Genomic DNA, 19,753 nt, shown 5'->3' with positions numbered 1-19,753 from the left:
TATCTTCCATATATAGATGTGAAGATAAAACCTCAGCCACAAAGGGCTAATGTCTGCATGTGATGTAAGAAGTAGTAATTTGTAAAAGCAAGAAGTACTGTATATAACAAATATAAAACTATTTTAATTTTCAGCCATCAAGCAAACTTAGTATTTTAAATTAAATTTCACCATTAACCAGTTAGTAAGAGTTAATTTTATAGTTTTCCAGTAATTCTCCAGCATTGTGGTTATGAGCTGTTGAAATGTAACTTCCTGTTTTGAAACTGAAGTTTTTTTATAAAATGCTATAAGTTCAGTGTTGTGTGCCTTTTACAGCGAACTGCAGGTCTCTCTTAGAGGAGAAAGTGAGGTCTGCAGATGCTGGAGATCAAAGTTGAAACTTTATTGCTGGAACAGCACAGCAGGTCAGGCAGCATCCAGGGAACAGGAGATTCGACGTTTCGGGCACAGGCCCTTCTCTCTTAGACTCTAGCAGTTCTCCACTCTTCGTGAAAGGGAACAGCACTGGTGCAAGCTGATTCAGATTAAATTCTTGTTCACAGTTTTTTTGTGCACTGACTTGCCTGATTTATGTCACACTCTACAGGTCAGGAATAGTTCCTTCATTGTCTCGAACTGGGAATACTTGACATGCCAAAACCTATCCAAATTATGTAAAATAAAGTGTGCACAATTTCCTGGAATCTCAAAACTTTCCTGAACCAAATATGAAATATTAATCTTTTCAATTTTGCATTACATTTTAACCTGGAGTAAAAGGATTCAAAAATTGGAAATACACAGGCCAGTCAGTATTCTGAAGACAGTAGGGTAATATTTCAGGTGAAGTCCTTTCATCTCCAGTGCATTGTTAACATTGCCCAATTTTAGTACAGATAGACATTTCAGATGATTCTATGTCATGATATCATGCATTTTCAAACACTTGGCTTGTCCTTTAATTTTGTTCCTAAATTTAAAAAACAAAAATCCCTGCTTACTATTCCCTGTGAATTTAATTTGGTGTAATGAATGTGTGGACAGGGAAGTTGAGCCAGAGACTGTGTTGTGACCGATATTAGGATTTATTTAGAACAAGCCAAAGTGATTTTTTTTCCCCCTGCAAATTTAAACCATTGTCCTTCCTGCCCATGACATACAGCCTGGGAACTCCAGTGAACATTGTCAGTATTTTGCACTTCAAAGAACATCAGCTTTTTATCAATACTTTAAAACACAAATTCTTCATCATGATTCTACAGGATCAAGCTTTCTCTTCTGGTATTAAAATGTACTTCACCCGATTCCATTAATATTCTTAGTATTCTGCACTTAAAAATAATAAGAGTATTGGTTGACCATTCAGATGCTTGAGCCTGCTCCTCCAGTTAGATCATGGCTAACCTGTGTGTGGTCTTAACTTCATTAAGCTGGGTGCCCTCTATAACCTTCAACTCCCTTCTCACTCAGAAATACAAAACTTTTGAAAAAAATCACTGGGTTGCTATGTTTGGAATTTATATGACAAGCTCCATTTAAGATGATCTAGAATTAGGGGGTAGTTCTCCCATTTATGGCAGTGATGAAGAGGAATTTCTTTTTCCAGAGTCTTGATGACCTCTACATTAGAACGTAATGGAGGCCAAGTCACTGAATATATTAAAGACATAATTAGATTTTTAATCTAAAAGGAAGTCAAGGTTTGGGGTGTATGCTGGAATCTGGTGTTGAGACCACTATCAGATCATCTTCCTGAATTATGTAAGAGGTTCAAGGGGCTGAATAGCCTACTTCCACTTATATTTCTTATGTTTTTAAGATGTGCTTGCTATCTGTAATTGTGGGAGGTTAGCACAAACACTGTTGTTTGTGGAATCTTAAATCAGTATTATGCACTTGTATTTTTATTGAATGGTATCTTAATACCCTCCATTTCCAGCAGGGTCATTGGAAAGAGAATGGGAGAAGGTTCCCTGAATTCCTCTCCTTGAAGCTAATCTTCACCACAGCACTTCTATTGTTGGAGAACTAGCCATGAAAGCACATGAATTTTGAATGTACTGTTGCTTAATGAAGAGAACGACTCCAGGATTATTTTATACTATTCAATTACAAATGATATACATTTGAGAAGATGCAGTGGCCCTAAGTTCAGTGGACCATTTCTTATTGTTCTAAATCAAGGTTTAAATGTGATATTTATCTATATATATACACTGTACTGACATTGCAAGTATTGCAAAATGTTTTCTGTGCACTGCTACATAACTTTTATACAATTACTGGTGGCTCAAGTACAGGCTTCAGTTTGCATACCATAGCCCACAGATAAAAACATGAGGAACATAGCTCTCCACATTTTCATAATGAAGACTTTTCCAGTATCCTGATGGCAGAATGACAGCACATAAAGCATTTCAAAGCAACTCTTTTACAGAACTCCAGTGAAGGCAGACCTTAACATGAACAGGAGATTTTGAAAAGCTTTGCAAGAGTCATTCAGTTTCTGCTGCGTTGCTTTGACCACATCCTGCTCTCAATCAGCTCTGCACAAATTCAGCCTGTTATTAATAAATGTTCACAATGATGATTCCAGTTTAAATCCACCATCTCATTAGTTCAATCTAATCATGAATATGTAATCAGTGGGATAATAAATAGGACTACAAGATGTTACTACCAAATATTTAGAATACTCTCAGCAGAGGATTTTAACAAAGTAGATTAGATTAGATTCACTACAGAAAGGAAACAGGCCCATTGGCCCAACAAGTCCACAGCAACCCTCCAAAAAGTAACCCATCCACACCCATTCTCCTACCCTATATTTACCCCTCACTAATGCACCTAACAGTATGGGCAATTTAGCATGGCCAATTCATCTGACCTGCACATCTTTGGATTGTGGGAGGAAACCCACACAGAGATACCTGAAGCAAGAATCAAACCCAGGTCCCTGGCGCTGTGAGGCAGCAGTACTAACCACAAGCGACTGTGCCATCCGACAAGTAAATATTGTCCATTTTTTAATTTTATGTTCGCTGTGTGTACAGATAATTCAAAGATAATGAAAGTAGTTTCTCTTTAAATAAAAACAAAGATTAAAAATCAAAATTTTCTTGTATGAGGAAGATGGTGTAGACCATCAGTGGACAGCCATGTATGGTCATCAGAAAACCAATTTGGAAATAAAAGCTTTGCAAGGTATTTCCCTGTGGTAATTTTAAAGCAAGCAGATGAGTAAGCAAATAATGAAGGTTCTTTATTGTCCATTGAATGCTATTGGAGTTTGACTCCACCCCAAAAAGAATCATGTTTGCTATAACCTTATTTACAGGTTTATTGTGTAAGAGGACTGACAGTGTTATCCAATTCAGCAGCCTCTGTGGAAATTGAAACATATCTTTGGGCACTAACTTGAAAGAAAGTTAGGGGAGCATCATAGATGCAGAGCCCATAAATCCAGTGGGTGTGCCTAACTCAGTTAATCCATTTAAAACAAAGATAATGTTTGAGTCTATAAAACCTTGTGCGTGACTGTTATGGTACAAAGATACAGTCTCAAGGTTTTTCATGGAGTGCACATGATGTGGTTCTGTAACAAGTGTTAAAAAAATTAAATTCCATATCGCTAGCTCAAACTCATTTGCAAACTTGTCCTTGGGATGTGGGCGCATAATTCATTGCAGGTTATGTTACAAAACATATTTTAAGATGTTGTCATACAGAGCACAAAAGATAACCCCAATAAATCAGCTTGTCTTTTATTGGTTATTCAAAACTACTGGGCAAAATCAGGCATATTTTAAACTCTTCCATGTAGAGAGCAGTTTGTTTGTTTTTATTATTCTATCAATTAGTGACTGAGTTGTAATTCATAAAGAGCCGAATAATTTTCTTAACTGTTTTGTAAAATAACTTAATACACCAGTGATTGCTTGGTTATTATCCACACGATCAAGGTGTGGATCTTTACACAAGAACATTCTATAATCAGTAAACATTGGTAAGCTGGATGCTATTAATGAAAGAGATAACATCCAGCTGTTGTCTACTTCCTCCTTAAACAATTTAGACAACTCTGACCTGGATGTTATGAATGAATTTGCCCAAGTGTGCCACAATACCAAAGCGGTCAAATCACTACAAACACAAGCCAATATTAATGCAAAACAGTCCCAACGTCAGTAGCAAACAAGTTACAATAGCTTTTCCTATAAAATATTATCTCTAATCGTATTCAACCCCCAGGCTTATAATAATTCCCAAGTCTCTTGTAGATTTGCACAGCCACATTTTCTCTATGGGACTGTGAGCTTTCCCTCAACCTCTCTCTCGGTAGTCAGCAGGCCTTTTGCTATACTGGTCTCCTCAGAAGGTCCAAGAGGTCTGCAGGTGGACCCTGTTTTTATACCTTTTTAGATGGTTTTCTGAAACTTTCTATATTTCTGGCCAGTCAGGGAGACTGACTTAATAGTTTGAAAGAATGTCAATCACTTGGATGGCATGCTGTTTGTTTTTTTCCCCCCATGTAGCAGGACCTGGTGGTTTATCTTTGTTTAGTGGATAAGTTGTTGGGAGTATATCTGCTCAGCATAGCTGTTACCTTTTACAATAAGTTGGTGCCACTAGCACCCAGCTGCTGTGTTTACACTGTGGTGTGTGGATTTTGTGACTTCTGAGTTTTACTTGGCCAATGTACCTAGCATCCCTTGCTGTTTGGCAAAGTTAGCAATCTGTGTTTTAGCAATCAGGAGGCCGCTACACCACAGCAAATCTGCTCTGGGACACAACCACTCAGCCAACATATCCTACAGATGACAATATTGTATAACAGTACTAATATTTAACTAGTCAATTGGAGTTTTGAGGTTACACATGCTATGGATAAAACAGAACATCTGGATGCACTGTACTTAGAATTTCAGAAGGCACTTGACAAGGTACCATAGCAAAGGTTATTGCAGAAAATATGCTGAAGCTATGCTGGGAGTGTAGCATATTGGCAAAGATGATCAGCAGCCTAAAAGAAAGCAGACAGTTTGCACAAATGGGTCCTGAAATAATTACAAGATGTAGCAAGGGATATCAGAGATTTATGTGGGGACCTCATCTTTTACAATTTAAATGATTTAGAAGAAGGGACAGGTGACTGTCAAATTTGTTAATGACACAAAGGTAAGCAGGAAAGCAAGTTGTGAAGCAGACACAAGAATACAAAGTTAGATAGGTTGAGAGAGAAAAGATGTGGCAAATGGAGTATAATATGGGAAATGTAAAATGGTCTACTTTTGCAGGAAGAATAAAAAAATTTTTGAAAGATTAAAAACCTTACATCCAAGAAATCTGAGTATTGTCATACGTGGATTGCTTGTGCAGCAAGCAATTTGGAAAGCTCAGAGAACACTATCATTTAGAAGTAATGTAGAATTCCTACAGTGTGAAAACAGGCCCTTCGGCCCAACCAGTCCATACCGACCCTCAGGGTATCCCATCCAACCCTGTTCCCAGTTACTCTACATTTACCCCTGACTAATGCACCTAACCTACACATTCCTGAACACAATGGGCAATTTAGCATGGCCAATTCACCTAAGCTGCATATCTTTGGATTGCGGGAGGAAACCAGAGCACCCAGAGGAAACCCACACAGACACAGGGAGAATGTGCAAACTCCACACAGACAGTAACCCAAGACTAGAATCAAACCTGGGTCCCTAGTCCTGTGAGGCAGCAGTACTAACCACTGTACCAATGTGCCACCCATGAGAGAAACTGAATACAAAAACAGGGAGGTTGTGCTTCATTTATACATTGCATTGGTGAATCCACATCTAAAGTATGATGTAGAGTATTCAGTACCTTTCTAAAAGAAGCATGCAAATGCATTGTGTTATGGAGCAGGCCAAACCCCCTCAAAACATTTCAAGTAGCCCAGACCCCAACTTTGCTAGTTGTTTTGAGCAGGTGTAACATGGATTTTTCTGGAGGGATGCAGTTGGTCAAACCACGTAGTTTTAAAAACAGAATTTATTTACAAGATTGACGAATGAAACACAAACATAAGAGAACAGAATATTGAACTTAACCTATCCAAAAACCCAACAGATCATCCCAACTTAATGATGCTGTTCCAATACTTGCAACAACCCCTGAGGCAGTATCTGTTAGCTGTAATGAAATTGGCCCTAAAACACTTCAACTTAGACTTTTTGGAGTCTGTGTCTTTTATGACCTCTCTGAAAACAAAACCAAAGACAACATAACTATGTTAAAGGAGCAGCATTGTCACAATTGGAAGAGTGTAGAGAAAGTTTATCAGACTAATACATGGAATGGGGGGCTTGAACAACCTAATGAAAGCTTGGACAGACTAGGTTTGTGTCTACTGGATGTAAATTGAAATGAGGCATTCTGATGGTTCTTCACAGAGTACATGAAATGTTTCCTCTCATGGAACTATCTAGAACTAGGTGTGTACTTTAAAAGCCAGGACCATCCAGTTAAAACAGAGATGAAGCAAAATTATTTGCCAAAGCGTTTGGAGTTGTTAGAACAGTTCCTGAAAAGGTGGAGGTAGCAGAGCTTTGTTGAATACATTTAAAGCAGAATCAGCTCAATTATTGTGAAACAATGAAGTGGGAGATTCAGGGTAAGCAAGAACTTGGATTTTAAGTTACATCAGATCAACTATGATCTTAATGAATGGCAGGGCAATCACAAGGCATGGAATTGTACACTTTTGCATCTAATTTCTATATTTAATTGGATTTAAATCATGATTATTTTGCATCTGAATTTAAATCAAGATACAACACAAGTTACTTTGAAGATACCAATGGACTGAATCTCTCTTATTTTTGGCAAAATGCAACTTGTGTTGAGTATTGAGAGTGTCTGACCGCAAAGCTCGGTGAGACTTCATTTACCAAATGTGCATCAATAATTACCTAATTCATCTCTACAGCGTTCCTCATGGTTAATCTATCTTTAGCTTAGCGCACACCATTCCCAGAGCAGCTGGATGTCTTAATGCCCAGGATCACCAGCAGTCTAATAGTACAGCAGCTACAAAGCCACTGTTAGCATAGCTGACACTCCTTTGCACATACCATTCAATTCTCTCATGGTCTTCATTGCTTAATCACTATATCAGATAATTTACTTATCCTTAGTTACACCACATCAAAACACCCTATCTAGGTCACTACTGTTGCTAATGCCCACTGTAGACCTGCCACTTGGGGCTAGGTTGAAACAAATGCAGCAATAGATGACACCAACAATGCAAAGAAATGCGTACCACACCCAAAGATGAAGCATTACTCAATGTGCTTCTTTTTTGTTTGTGTCCAAGTGCAACGAGGATTTAATCTTTTAGGTTTCTCAGTGTATTCACACCCAAACAAAAAAATTTCAAAAATCATAGGGTCACCAATTACTTAACTCAAAAATTAAATTAACCTCCGTATAGTTCTACAATAAACTTAGTATGACGGAAGAACAAATTACGTTGTTGAATTTAGTTTGGTCATGAATGAAATGAATGCAGAACAGGTATAATCCCTGTTCTATCTCTCTAAATCAGAAACAGGAGAATGCAAGGTCACACCCACACAGTTCATCGAAGCCATTCCCTCAATAAGGAAGAACTTTAAAATATTGAACATTGGTCAGAGCGCCTGAACCAGGTGGTTTAAAAGAGAATTCACTGTAAAACTTAAGTTTACATTAAGTGTATTAATAAATTCTGGCCATATAAAGAACTGTAATAGTATTTTAATTGCATTTCATTCTTAAAGATAACACATACATGGCAATTTGATTAAAATATTTCCATCTGTAATAGCAGTCCTGGGTGGAGGCTGGCGAGGGGGGGAAGCAATCCCAGAAAAGCAGCTGACACGGGGAAGTAATCCTGGATCAGCAGCCAAAGTGGGGGAAGCAGTCCTGGCTGACAGCTGGCACAGAGGAAGCAGTCCTAGATTTTACCTTGGAGCAGCTGAGAGCTGGTACAGAGCTGACAGGAGGCTTGGATGGTTGTTGGACTGGGGTCAGATGGTAATGCTAATCCTTTGACAATGTCTTACTTCTACCTTATTCTTTAAACACTGAAGTGACAACTATTTTTCTTTTTATTCCTATTTTGTACGTAAGGTTTGTACCTAGGTACTTGTAACTAAGATGGCACCATAAGAGATGGCATAGTAAAATGTTTCACTGTACTCCAGGTACAGAAGTACATGTGACAATAAAGGATATTCTATTTTATATTCTTACCACAACCACAAAATATTATTTCCAATTTAATACATTTTATTTTGATGTAAACATCACTGAGCGATCAAAACAGGTTTGTTTTTCTTGTGATCAATAAGGAAATGTTTAATTTTAAAAAAATATATACTTCAGAAGCTTACATTTCAACTGACAATTAGCCCCAGTTCATTGTTTTACACTGGACATTGTAAGGAGAAAGTGAGGACTGCAGATGCTGGAGATCAGAGCGGAAAATGTGTTGCTGGAAAAGCGCAGCAGGTCAGGCAGCATCCAAGGAGCAGGAGAACCGACATTTCGGGCATGAGCCCTTCTTCAGGAAAGCCCTTCCTGGCGAAGGGCTCATGCCCGAAACTCGATTCTCCTGCTCCTTGGATGCTGCCTGACCTGCTGTGCTTTTCCAGCAACACATTTTCAGCACTGAACATTGTAACCACGGTCATAAAAAGTGAAATAGTTTGCTACAGATAGTCAGTTGCTTAGGTTTTAGGACTAAATGTCAGTGTCACGAATAGGTTTTTGATGATGTTAAGAAGTGTTACAATGCTCCTTGATATGCATTTTAATAACTAGTTGTTAAATGCTGGAATTAACAAAGTTCAAAAATATGGTTCAGTGGGGTACAGTGATGGGAATGGGGAGAAATTCATCTCCCAACTAAATACATGAACCGAGAGCTGAATGGTGGTCAGCTGATACATTTTTCCCCTCTCATTCTGAAACTAACAGTTTAAGCAGACATTAAAATTTGCTATCAATTCAGTGCACCGTTTTGAAATAATTAGACTAATTAAAAAGGTCATATGCTTTTGTGCCATTTGTGAATTGGGTTCTTAAATTAATGGACAATAAATTCAAATGACAAGTTACTTTGCATCTTCTAAAATATGCAAAAGCATCTCGCTTCAGTTTCCTTCTTAACTTAAAGCTTCAAAATATTAAGCCAGCCAAGTCTGCAATATCTGGATGAAATTATTGTTGGTATTATAGGAAAACTATAATCATTGCACTGAAAACCCCTGGCATGCTGATACAGTATCAAATTTATTTGTACTGTCTGGCACTTATGGTACAATTATATTGCACACATATTGATTGAGCCATTTTTCTGAGACCTGTTTACATTACGGCCATCCTAGGTATAACTGTAATACAATAGTCAACCCCCAGATTGATCTTATGGTTCAGTAGGTAGGAAACAGTTTCAGGAAGAAAGGTCACTGGACCCAAAATGTTAACTACTTTCTCTTCGCTGATGCTGCCAGAACTGCTAAGTTTCTACAGAAATTTATGTTCCTATTTCAGATTTTCCATAGTTCTTTGTTTTATCTGAGCCAGAAACTTAGCTTAACCAACACATTCAATATTAACTGTAAATCTTTCCATCACACACCAATGACAGGTGGGTTACAGCAAGAGATATCCCTGGTCAACCATGTAAGTGGGGGGAAAAAAATGGTGTCTCTACCATTGAGAGCAATAACTTCAGTATAATGTGTATGTAAAATGCAAGGTGCAAATCAAACTGCTGGTGTCACTTGACTGGATAGACACTATGGATGAAACTGGTTCGAAAAGCATGGGGTATGATCTCTGTTCTCGCCAGGATGGGTTCAGGACCAATTTCCTGAACCTACTTGACAGTCATATTGGCCTCTCGGCAAAGAAATCAACAGCTAACTCCAAACCTGCTCAAACTTCAATATACACTATTATCGACCAAGACATGGTTTCAAACTTATATTTTAATAGCTTAGCTGTCTTCAGCTACACATCCCAGTTACAAATGCAAAATACTCATGAACAACTATGTGGAACCAATTGCATATGAATGCATTAAATTTTAGTCAATATATTTGTGTCTGCAACATACATTCATATATAGTACCTTTATTCAATTATACAAGTAAAAACAATTTTCTGCACAGAAGAATTTCCAATTTTCTGGCCAGACTTCTTTTTTAAATAAAACTGAGCTTCAGAAAAGTTCTTGCTTGGATACAAAAATTGTACTAAATACTGAGTTTATAAAACAGATTAAATTGCACCTTTGATTCTGGTTAACAGAAATAAACAGAGCTAATTACATATCCAGACTGGTCATAAAAGCAAGCTAATTTTTGTTTTTAAATGAAAAAGGAGATTATACGACTCCAGTGTTGCACAAACTGGTTCTTTTGGTCTCGGCACCAGCAATTTCTCTGTACCAGACAGTGGCTCCTGGTTCCATTGCTCAAACAGTTTTCCTTGCTGTTAGAACTCGTACTACAGATCCCACTCCTCCAGCTGCTAACACCTAAGGAACAAGATTTTCAAAATGATCAGACAGTTACTTGAACAATAATTCTGCTTTGAATTTTTAAGTTTCAAACTTTTGTTTCTGGGTTTGGCTGATTTTTGGTTGTGGGGGGGGGGGGGGGGTATTCAACAAGAGGAGAGATCTCCACAAACAATTCCCCACATTGTAATATGGATTAATAATTTCTCATACCCAATGTTAGCTGTCATTCCATTCAAAATGGATCTATTGGGACAGAAGTTCAGTATCTGGATAATGGTCTGACTTGGATGGCAACAGTCACAGTTTTAGTTGTTCATCACGACCTACTCGTGGAGCAAGTGGCCTCATTTTCTCCAGCCAATCAAGCGGTTTAGGTTTACCCAGATTTATCGTGGAATTTCACGACAAGGATCAGTTGCCAAATTGAGGATTTCATCTATTGCAATCATGCTGTGCAACCTGGTATTTTAGGCTATCTTCACAAGCATAATACTCTACTCTCTTCTGTCATATGCTTATCCAGCCTCTCCTTTCATACATAAACGGAGGGACCTCAATTATTCAGCATTCGATTATCCGGACAAGATCGCAAGGTCCTGATGCTTGGCTAACATGTTATCCGGCATTCGATTATCCAAACATTCGATTATCTGAACATAACATTTGTTCGGATAATCAAGGTTCCTCTGTACACCAGTTCTCTCAACTACTCCTTGTGGTAGAGAGTGCTCTACGCTGTCACCACATTCTGGATGAACTAGTTCCTTTTGAATTCTTTTTTTTTGAGTAAATCTCTTCTATTGAAGTGACTCCTTGTAGTGGAAATTATGTCATTCGAAAGACCCCTCCCAGGTCACAAAGCAGCTTTCTCTCAGTAAGAAAAGAGATGCATTTTTATGGGTATAGCCAGACATTAAGATTCATTCTTGGAAATCTTTTCTGCATCCTCTCCAAAGTATCGTTATGCTTTTTAATAATACGGAGACCAGAAACCTGACCAGAAACATTTGTATGCGGTACTCCAAATATGGAATAATCAAGGATTGTATCACTTTAGCATAACTACTATTTCTAGAGTGATGGAATTGAGAAATAAAATTGTTAAAAATTAACTCACTACTTACACTGATGAATATATTTGTACTCCTAGACCTATTTGCTTCTCTACCTCATTTGAATTTATTTTCAACTATTGTAAAATACAACCTTATTTTTCTTATAAAATGTAATACAACAATTGCAGAAACGAGTCATGACATAAGTTCAGTTCAATTGCAATGAACCCCTTAATAACAGCACCTGCTTAAGAGAAATCCTTACTTATAACCATAATTAAACCTATTTGAATTGATAAGTTACTAAAGGTTTATTTTATGCTCATGACCCTAACCTTACTGATGCTGAAGGAACCAATAACAGTGAAAAAGCTTTTGCTCTGAGCACCTGAAACACCAGGAGCTTAATATGCTGTTCACTCACATTTGTGTAAGCAATTATTGCAATCTTTGTGTGGGCTTGGTACGTGCACGCATGGTATAATCATTCCAAACAAGATGTATTGATCATAGAATCCCTACAGTGTGGAAACAGGCCATTTGGCCCAATAAGTTCACACCAATCATCCAAAGAGTATCCTAACCAGACCTATCCCCCTACCTTATTACTCTACATGCCCCTGACTAATGCATCTAACCTACACATCCCTGAACACTATGGGAAAATTAGCATGGCCAATTCATCTAACCTGCACATTTTTGGACAGTTGGAAGAAACTGGAGCACCCGGAGAAAAACCACACAGACACGAGGGAATATGCAAACACCACACAGTCACTGGAGACTGGAATCGAACCTTGGTCCCTGGTGTTGTAAGACAGCAGTGCTAACCAATGAGTCACCGTAAATCCTAAATTTGTTTCATTAAATCATTACAAGAATAAAATACGTAATGATATATGCTGCATCCTTGGTCACTTTTACTTCATCTTATTGAGCAAAACTAAAAAGACAAAATAACTTATTTAGATCCAGTGAGAAATCCCAAATAGGAAATCAGAGGCTTTTTTTCCACTTCAGTGCTCTCAGCAAATGAGCGCTACCTACTGTCAATCTGAGATTTTTTGGTCCATTTGCTTTAAATTCAGGATATAATAGTCTGCAAAGATATGCACTAAATTGCATACATTTTATGGAGGTTTTAAGCTAGGGAATAATAATTCTACGCAGGAATTTCTCAGTAGCACCCTAGGTTCACGATCTTCAACTGCTTCAATGAACTTTCTTCCATCAGGTCAGAAGTAGGGATGTTTACACAATATTCAGCACCATTCAGGAGTTCAGATGCTGAAACAGTCCATATCCATCTGCTGTAAGACTTAGACAATATCCAGGCTTGTATTGATAAAGGCATATAACATTCTAGTCACTCCAGTATCGAGCAATTACCATCTCCAAGAGAGAATCTATATTCGCTTGACATTCAATAACATTTTCATCACTGAATCCATCATTATCAACATTGAGCGTTGCCATTGGACAGAAACTGAACTATCTATTTATTTGCTGTGGCTGGAAGAGCTGGTCTGAGCTCAGAAAATTGAGGTGAATAATTTACCTCATGTCTTCTCATCGTGCCCATCATTTATAAGGCACAAGCCTGGAATGTGGTGAAATAGTCTTCTGGTGCCTGAAGGGGTTAAAATCTAACAACACTCAAGCAGGTTATCATCTAGGACAAAGCAGCCCACTTGATTAGAATTTCAAATACCATTTTCAACATTCACTTCCACAATCACATATGCACTGTAGTAACTCACCAAGACCCAGAATAATACAGTATAGAAGAGGCTCTTAAGCCCATCAAGTCTGTACTGCCAAAAGTTTACTTCTACCTACACTACTTGCACAGCCTTGAATGTTCTAACACTTCAACTGCTCATCCAGGTACTTAAGGGTCAAGAGGTTTCCTGCCTCAGCTACCCTCCAGACATTGCACTACAGACACCAGAACGCTCTGGTTGAAGATGTTTTTCATCAAATCCCTGTTAAATCTCCTGGCTTGTACTTTGACATTATGCTTCTTTGACAACACATTCGAAACTTGGAACCTCAAATCATCTAGGAGGACAAAGGCAGCAGATGCGTGGGAACTCGCAAGTTTCCAACAAGTCTCAGTCTGTGTCTCTCTGTCTGCAGTACAAGACAGCAGCTCACCGCCATCTTCGAGGGCAATAAGGGATCGCGACAAATGCTGCCCTAAACAGTGATGTGCACATCCTGATAACAAATAAAATAGTGCATTGGTATAGCACACAGGAGCATTACTAAATAAAATTTGGTCAATGAGACTGATATTTTTGGAGCATGCCAAAGCCAGAGAGCTTTAGGGCTGGAATTCGAGAGTTTAGGACACGGATGGACAGCAAGGAGTTTGCTAGAACATTCAAGAATGTGGATAAGACAACTTTGAATGAAGATTTCAAAAGCAGCTGAGCAAAGGGCATACTTAGGAATGGTACAGAGGTCAAAACAAGCTCTCAGATAGCACTACTATGCAGTTGGATGCCCATCTCAGGATCAAATAATAAATAAGTCAACAAGAGCAGGACAGCTGTCAAGGGAGCAGTGGAATCCTACAGCTAGCAAGCAGAATTTGGATAAGGAATGAAAGACAATGGTTTTCATCTTCTGATATTAAATTGCAATAATGGAGGTCTACAAAAGTTGAACAATTTAGAAACAGAAGCAGGGTTGAGAGAGGAGATGGGGGTGTTATCAGCATATGAGAAAACTGTGTGTTTTTGGATGATGTCACCAAGGGACAACTTCTAGATGAGAACTAAGACAACACAAAGAATAGCTCCCAGAGGGATACTACAGGCAATGATGTAGAACTGGAAAGAGGAGTCATTTCAGCCAATTCATCAAAAAAATAATTTGATGAAAAAGGAAGTGAGTCCAGTACAGATACATTGGAGAAGGATGGCATGGCCAAAGATTGCAGGCAGGTCAAGAACAAGATATAGTTTGCCATTGCCAAATAAACTGCCATTTTCGACTTTGGTGACAAGAGCTACTTCGATATTGTGGTAATCGTGGAACCAGATTGGAGGGATTCAAACACGGAGAGCCTGGAAACATTGGCCTGGATTTGAATGCAAATATGTCTTTTCTTGGATGCCAGCTTTAGAAAATCCAAAGTTAATTTTGGAGTTGCCAATGCATCATTCAGCATTACAGCTTTGCTTTACAATAAACCAAAATAAAAGCATTCTGAAAACCAAAGGAAAAACTGAGCACCTCAATTGGTCTATGGTGCCACCTAACACAGCAGGATATTTTAAACATTTTTGATGACACTGAATAAGGCCAACCAAAACTCTGCTCCAAGTGTCCTAACCTACACCAATTCCCATTCATCTATCACCCACATGACTGCTGACCAAAATGAGTCACCAGTTAAGCAAAGAAAAGCTAGTGATTTTTCATAAATAATAAACAAGGTGGCTAAAGAATATTTAGTCAGTAAAACAATTGTCATGGTAAATCTTGAATCTTTATGGAATAAATGCAATATAGAAACAAGATGGATCCGGTGGCAAATGGTGGTTCAAATTCCACCAGCTCCAGGAGGTGCATAGTAACATTGCTGAACTGGCTGAAGAGAAAATATCTCAAACTGAATGAGCACCACTGCCAACTTGCAGTATCGCATATTATTGTGTATTCCAGACAAGGATGGAATTTTAACAGGCAATAACAGGTAGCTTGAGATTAGGTGTGTATTTAAAACTACAAAAAAAAACCCCCATGAAATACACTGCAAACTCACCTCAATGTGCTAATCCTGGTATGTGAGAATATGGACAAGAAACCTGCTTCCTGAAAGTTATTGCAGGTGGACAGCTTTTTGGTCCAATCCACATGCTTAGAAAATGCTAATGAGGTTTTAAAAACTGATTGAACTCTGTTGCAATTTTAACCAATTCAGTGCAGGTCTCCAAAGCTTTGGGAAACTGATAAGGAAAACAAACAATTCAAGGTGTGTATTTAACAGTTCACTTATTGATAATAAACATTAGGTTGAGCCTTCTTATTTTAATACTTAATTTTTCCAACCCAGATGCCTCCAATTACCAATCAGTATGGATGACAGTTTGAATTTATTCAATATAATGCAAGAAAATAAACCACAATGCATGACTGTTAGTGTGCAGTTGTGAGATCAATGCAAGCACAGAAGAGGCTGCAACAAGCTTGACCAATATCAATTTTTAAAAAGTGAAAGCTTCTGTTTCTCTGACTTTCAAAATGGAAGTATTTCCACAGGCTGAGATTGTCACAACGGTTAGTGGTAGATCTATTCCAGCTTCCTCAAAGAAGATTTACTAGCTACAGATTACCAGTGACTAATTGTGAAAAGCATCCTCAATATTTTTGGCCCTTGAATGCTTCTGGGGTCTCAACAAGATGTGTCAAGATCTTCCATTTATCTGTACATAAAAATAGAAGGAAAAGTACAACTAGATTGTTTGCCAAGACCAGAATTATGTGAATATTTTGCAATGGCAATAACCAGGATGAATGGATGCTTGGATTCCCGTAGGTACAAGGTGCCATTGATTACGTGTCATGCCAAGCACCATCACAGTTTTTATTAACTGCAAACCGTTATTCATCAACAAGAAAGCACAAGAGGCTTGTACAGGTCTGTGTCAGATTCCTGGAGCCTTCATGATTCATTTAAATTGCAGCAGGAAGAATATTTTTAAAACTATGAACTATGAGTTCATCAGATATAGACAAAGCCTGCATTTATTGCCCATTTCAAATTTGGCCATCACGTTGTTCAACTATATCCTTTGTAGAGCAGTACATCAGCAGTGCTGTCAGACAGGGGTCCCAGAATTTTGATCCAATGATTTGACGTTTACAGGAGATAAGGTAAACCCATCTGTCATTTCAAATGTAACTCGAGTCACCTATGATGAAAACTCAATGAGAACTGAGTACACTTTAAAACCTTAGCGCGTTTTGAGAAGATTTGTAGCTCAGGTTGATGTTCTGGATGTAGGTTTGCTCACTGAGCTTGGAGGTTCATTAAACATTAAACTTTAATATCTACATAACTAACAGTTGCATCATTGAACAAACCACAATGTTGACCATGTACCTAAGGGGCTAGATACATGTGGAGATATCTTCAATATTCACTAGCAAGGGTCTGCATAATTGTGTGCACAACAGTGGGGCTTGTAAGTACAGAGCCACCAAAAGGCTGCACTCTCATTTGTAAATAAAAGCAACAAACAAAAAGGAAAGAAGATGAAGGAAAAGGGGATGAAAATGCTGATCCTGGTACCGGGGTGCTCTAATATTGAAGGTTCACCTAGCGTAAACCACATGTGAAACAAAATCCTTCAGTCTGCTACGGTCATCAGGACTGCTCCACCTGTGCCACTGTCAACTACCATTTGCACTAAACTGTCCTTTATCGCTCATCCATCCATTTAGTGCACATCCACCCAATTAGTCTAATTATAAATCACCATTCAGCAGAGAACTCAGGAAAGTGTTGGATTACATTCAGGATGCAATAATGGATAAGATATGAAAGTAATGCTGATCAATTATTTTGAGGCTTATTAAATGAAAACTTATTTTGCCAAACTCTCATTAGCATACCCTTTGTAAATTACAATTTCTTGATTTTTTTTACAAGCATCTACTGAAGTTGTAAATAATACATAATACGGTCACTCAGGGTTCTCCCCATTGTGATGGTTTTCACTTATGTCCTCTATTGTTTAGAGCTCAAAAGTACTGCGAAAGACTAGTGATCATACAGGGCAGACTGGCCATCAAATGAGACAGTATTTATTATTGCACTACAGGCTGGGAATTGTGCAGGTGCTTAAAGTGCACCTACTTGTGCTCCCTCTTGCTTTCATCCCTGCTAAAACTATATTACAGACTTCCATGGTGGAGATCAGTAATGTATTGTAAGGTCACTTGGCACAGACGTTTGTCATAAGCAAGCATGATATATCTCAGTATCTGGCATTCTTCTTCACAACAAAAACACTTCAAAAGGGTCAGCATTATGACAATGCTCCCTGACATGGACTCTCCACACTGTCTCTGCCACTGTTTGCTCATGCTCATGTGTGGGATGTGAATCAAAGACAACTGACCATCAAAATGGATACACCAAAGTCAGAAAACTTGCACTGGTGGATGAATGCATTCCCTATAACAGTGTACATTCATTCTGACTGGGAAATTGTCCTCATGCAAATCCAGAAACAGTAAAAGCCCCAAAATGCAAAAAAAAAGTGATATCTGATTGTGGTAATACTACAGTTATTGGCAATCATACTTGATTCACTCTATTTCAATGACTAAACAAAATGTAGGCCTCTGCCACATATATCTGTAATTTTATCAGCTATCTGCAAACGCCCTGTTTTGCAATCTCCAACAGAGGGAAATGCAGATACACAACTTACTGCTGGGCAACCGTCGACTGGACTATTTGTTGACTTCCAACTTATTTTCTTCCCTGTAGTAATTCTGGGAATGCATTTTTAAAAATTCATTCATAGAATGTGGGCATCACAGAGTACGCCCGAATTTGTTGCCCAACCATTATTGCCCTTGAAAAGTGTCAGAGAGCTGCATTCTTAAACCATTGTACTCCATGTGGTGTAGATAGAAGGGAGAATCATTTACTCTGGGTGTTGCCCTTGCTTTATTGCCCTTCATTCACCTTGAATACCTTCAATTCCCATTTGTAACTTTTCCTTTTAAATACAGAATTATGCTGGCGTGCATCATCTTTGCTGGCCAACTGAAGTGACAAAATCTGAAAGTCAACATTAATTAGTTCAATAAAGTACAGATTGCAAATTTAACGTGCAGAGTTGCCTGCAAGATTCTTCCTCACATTAAACCCTTACCTATTTTCTCAGAAGCCGCCAAGTTGGGTTATAAAATAAATGTAAAAAAAATCACTGATTTACACTGATGCACTAACCTTTTCATGCCACTGTAGTAAAATTGCACTGTTATTTTCTGATGGTTTTTCGAAACCTTTGTAGATGTACTTCATCAGGAGGTCAATGCTATTCTTGTCAAGGGATTGAACAACCTTTTCAATATCATTACTTTTAAACGAAGTCAAAACTTTAAGAACAGTATTTTCTGCGCGATCCTGTTAAAATCAAAAAGAAACTGTCAGTGCCAATTATAACATACTTGCAATTATTATCAAATTTAACATCCTATTTGTATTTCTTTGCTTTAGACATGAACTGGGCAGAGGCACCAAGTTACTAGAACTGCACCAAATTGACAAGTCACAAGGGAGGTTCCTAGATTGAGTAAATTTAAGGACAGTGGAGTTCAAAGTTATATAGAATACTTTCATCAAGGCAGCTCACATGTACTTTCTTCCAACAAGCCCAGCCCACAATAAATCATGTGCACCAATATGTATCCATCTTGACAGAATGTACAGTTCAAATGTATGTATAGGAATTCCTCACCTTAAGTTAACACTCCCAAAAACACTGATTTGCTTTTAAATTGTTTATTCTTCTGAGGCAGTAGTGTAATGGTACAGTCACAGCACTAGTAATCCAGTGGCCCAGATTAATGCTCTGGAGATAAACACAAAATGCTGAAGAAACTCTCAACAGGTCTGGCAATATTTGTCCAGAGGGAATCAGAGTTTAATTGTACAAGCCCTGTCTGACTCTTCTTCAAATCCCACCAGATCCATAACATTAACACTGCTTCTCTTTCCATAGATGCTGCCAGGCCTGCTGAGTTTGCCTAGCATTTTGAGTGTTATAGAATCATAGAGATGTACAATACGGAAACAGCTTTGGTCCAACTCAGCCATGCCGACCAGATACCCCAAGCCAATCTAGTCCCAACTGCTAGCACCTGGCCCATATTTCTCCAAAACCTTCTTATTCATATACCCATCCAGATACCGTTTAAATGTTGCAATTGTATCAGCCGCCACCACTTTCTTGGCAGCTCATTCCACACACATACTGCCCTCTGCATGAAAAAGTTATCCCATGTGTCTTTTTTATATCTTTCCCCTTATCCTAAACTTATGCCCTCTAATTCTGGACTCCCCCCACCCCAGGCAACAGACTTTGTCATCTATTTATCCTATCCACACCCCTCAATTTTGTAAACT

General features: G+C 38.3%; 1 protein-coding gene across 1 annotated transcript in view; it reads right to left on the bottom strand.

The window, feature by feature from the left end:
* Positions 1–9,986: 9,986 nt before the first annotated feature.
* LOC122554458 (actin-related protein 2/3 complex subunit 5-like) overlaps positions 9,987–19,753 on the bottom strand; it is a 29,052-nt gene continuing 19,285 nt past the window's right edge. Inside the window, exons 3-4 of the mRNA XM_043699522.2 lie at positions 18,575–18,751; positions 9,987–10,555 (exon numbers count right to left, since the gene is read on the bottom strand). Coding sequence (XP_043555457.1) covers positions 10,493–10,555; positions 18,575–18,751 — 240 coding nt within the window. The 3' untranslated portion in view covers positions 9,987–10,492. The remainder of the gene's footprint in view (positions 10,556–18,574; positions 18,752–19,753) is intronic.

This window comes from Chiloscyllium plagiosum, unplaced genomic scaffold (genome assembly GCF_037043375.1).
Source record: "Chiloscyllium plagiosum isolate Xiang-an unplaced genomic scaffold, Cpla_swu_hap1 HiC_scaffold_9, whole genome shotgun sequence".
In the NCBI taxonomy this organism is placed as follows: Eukaryota; Metazoa; Chordata; class Chondrichthyes; order Orectolobiformes; family Hemiscylliidae; genus Chiloscyllium; species Chiloscyllium plagiosum.
This window is presented reverse-complemented; position numbering and strand designations above follow the sequence as displayed.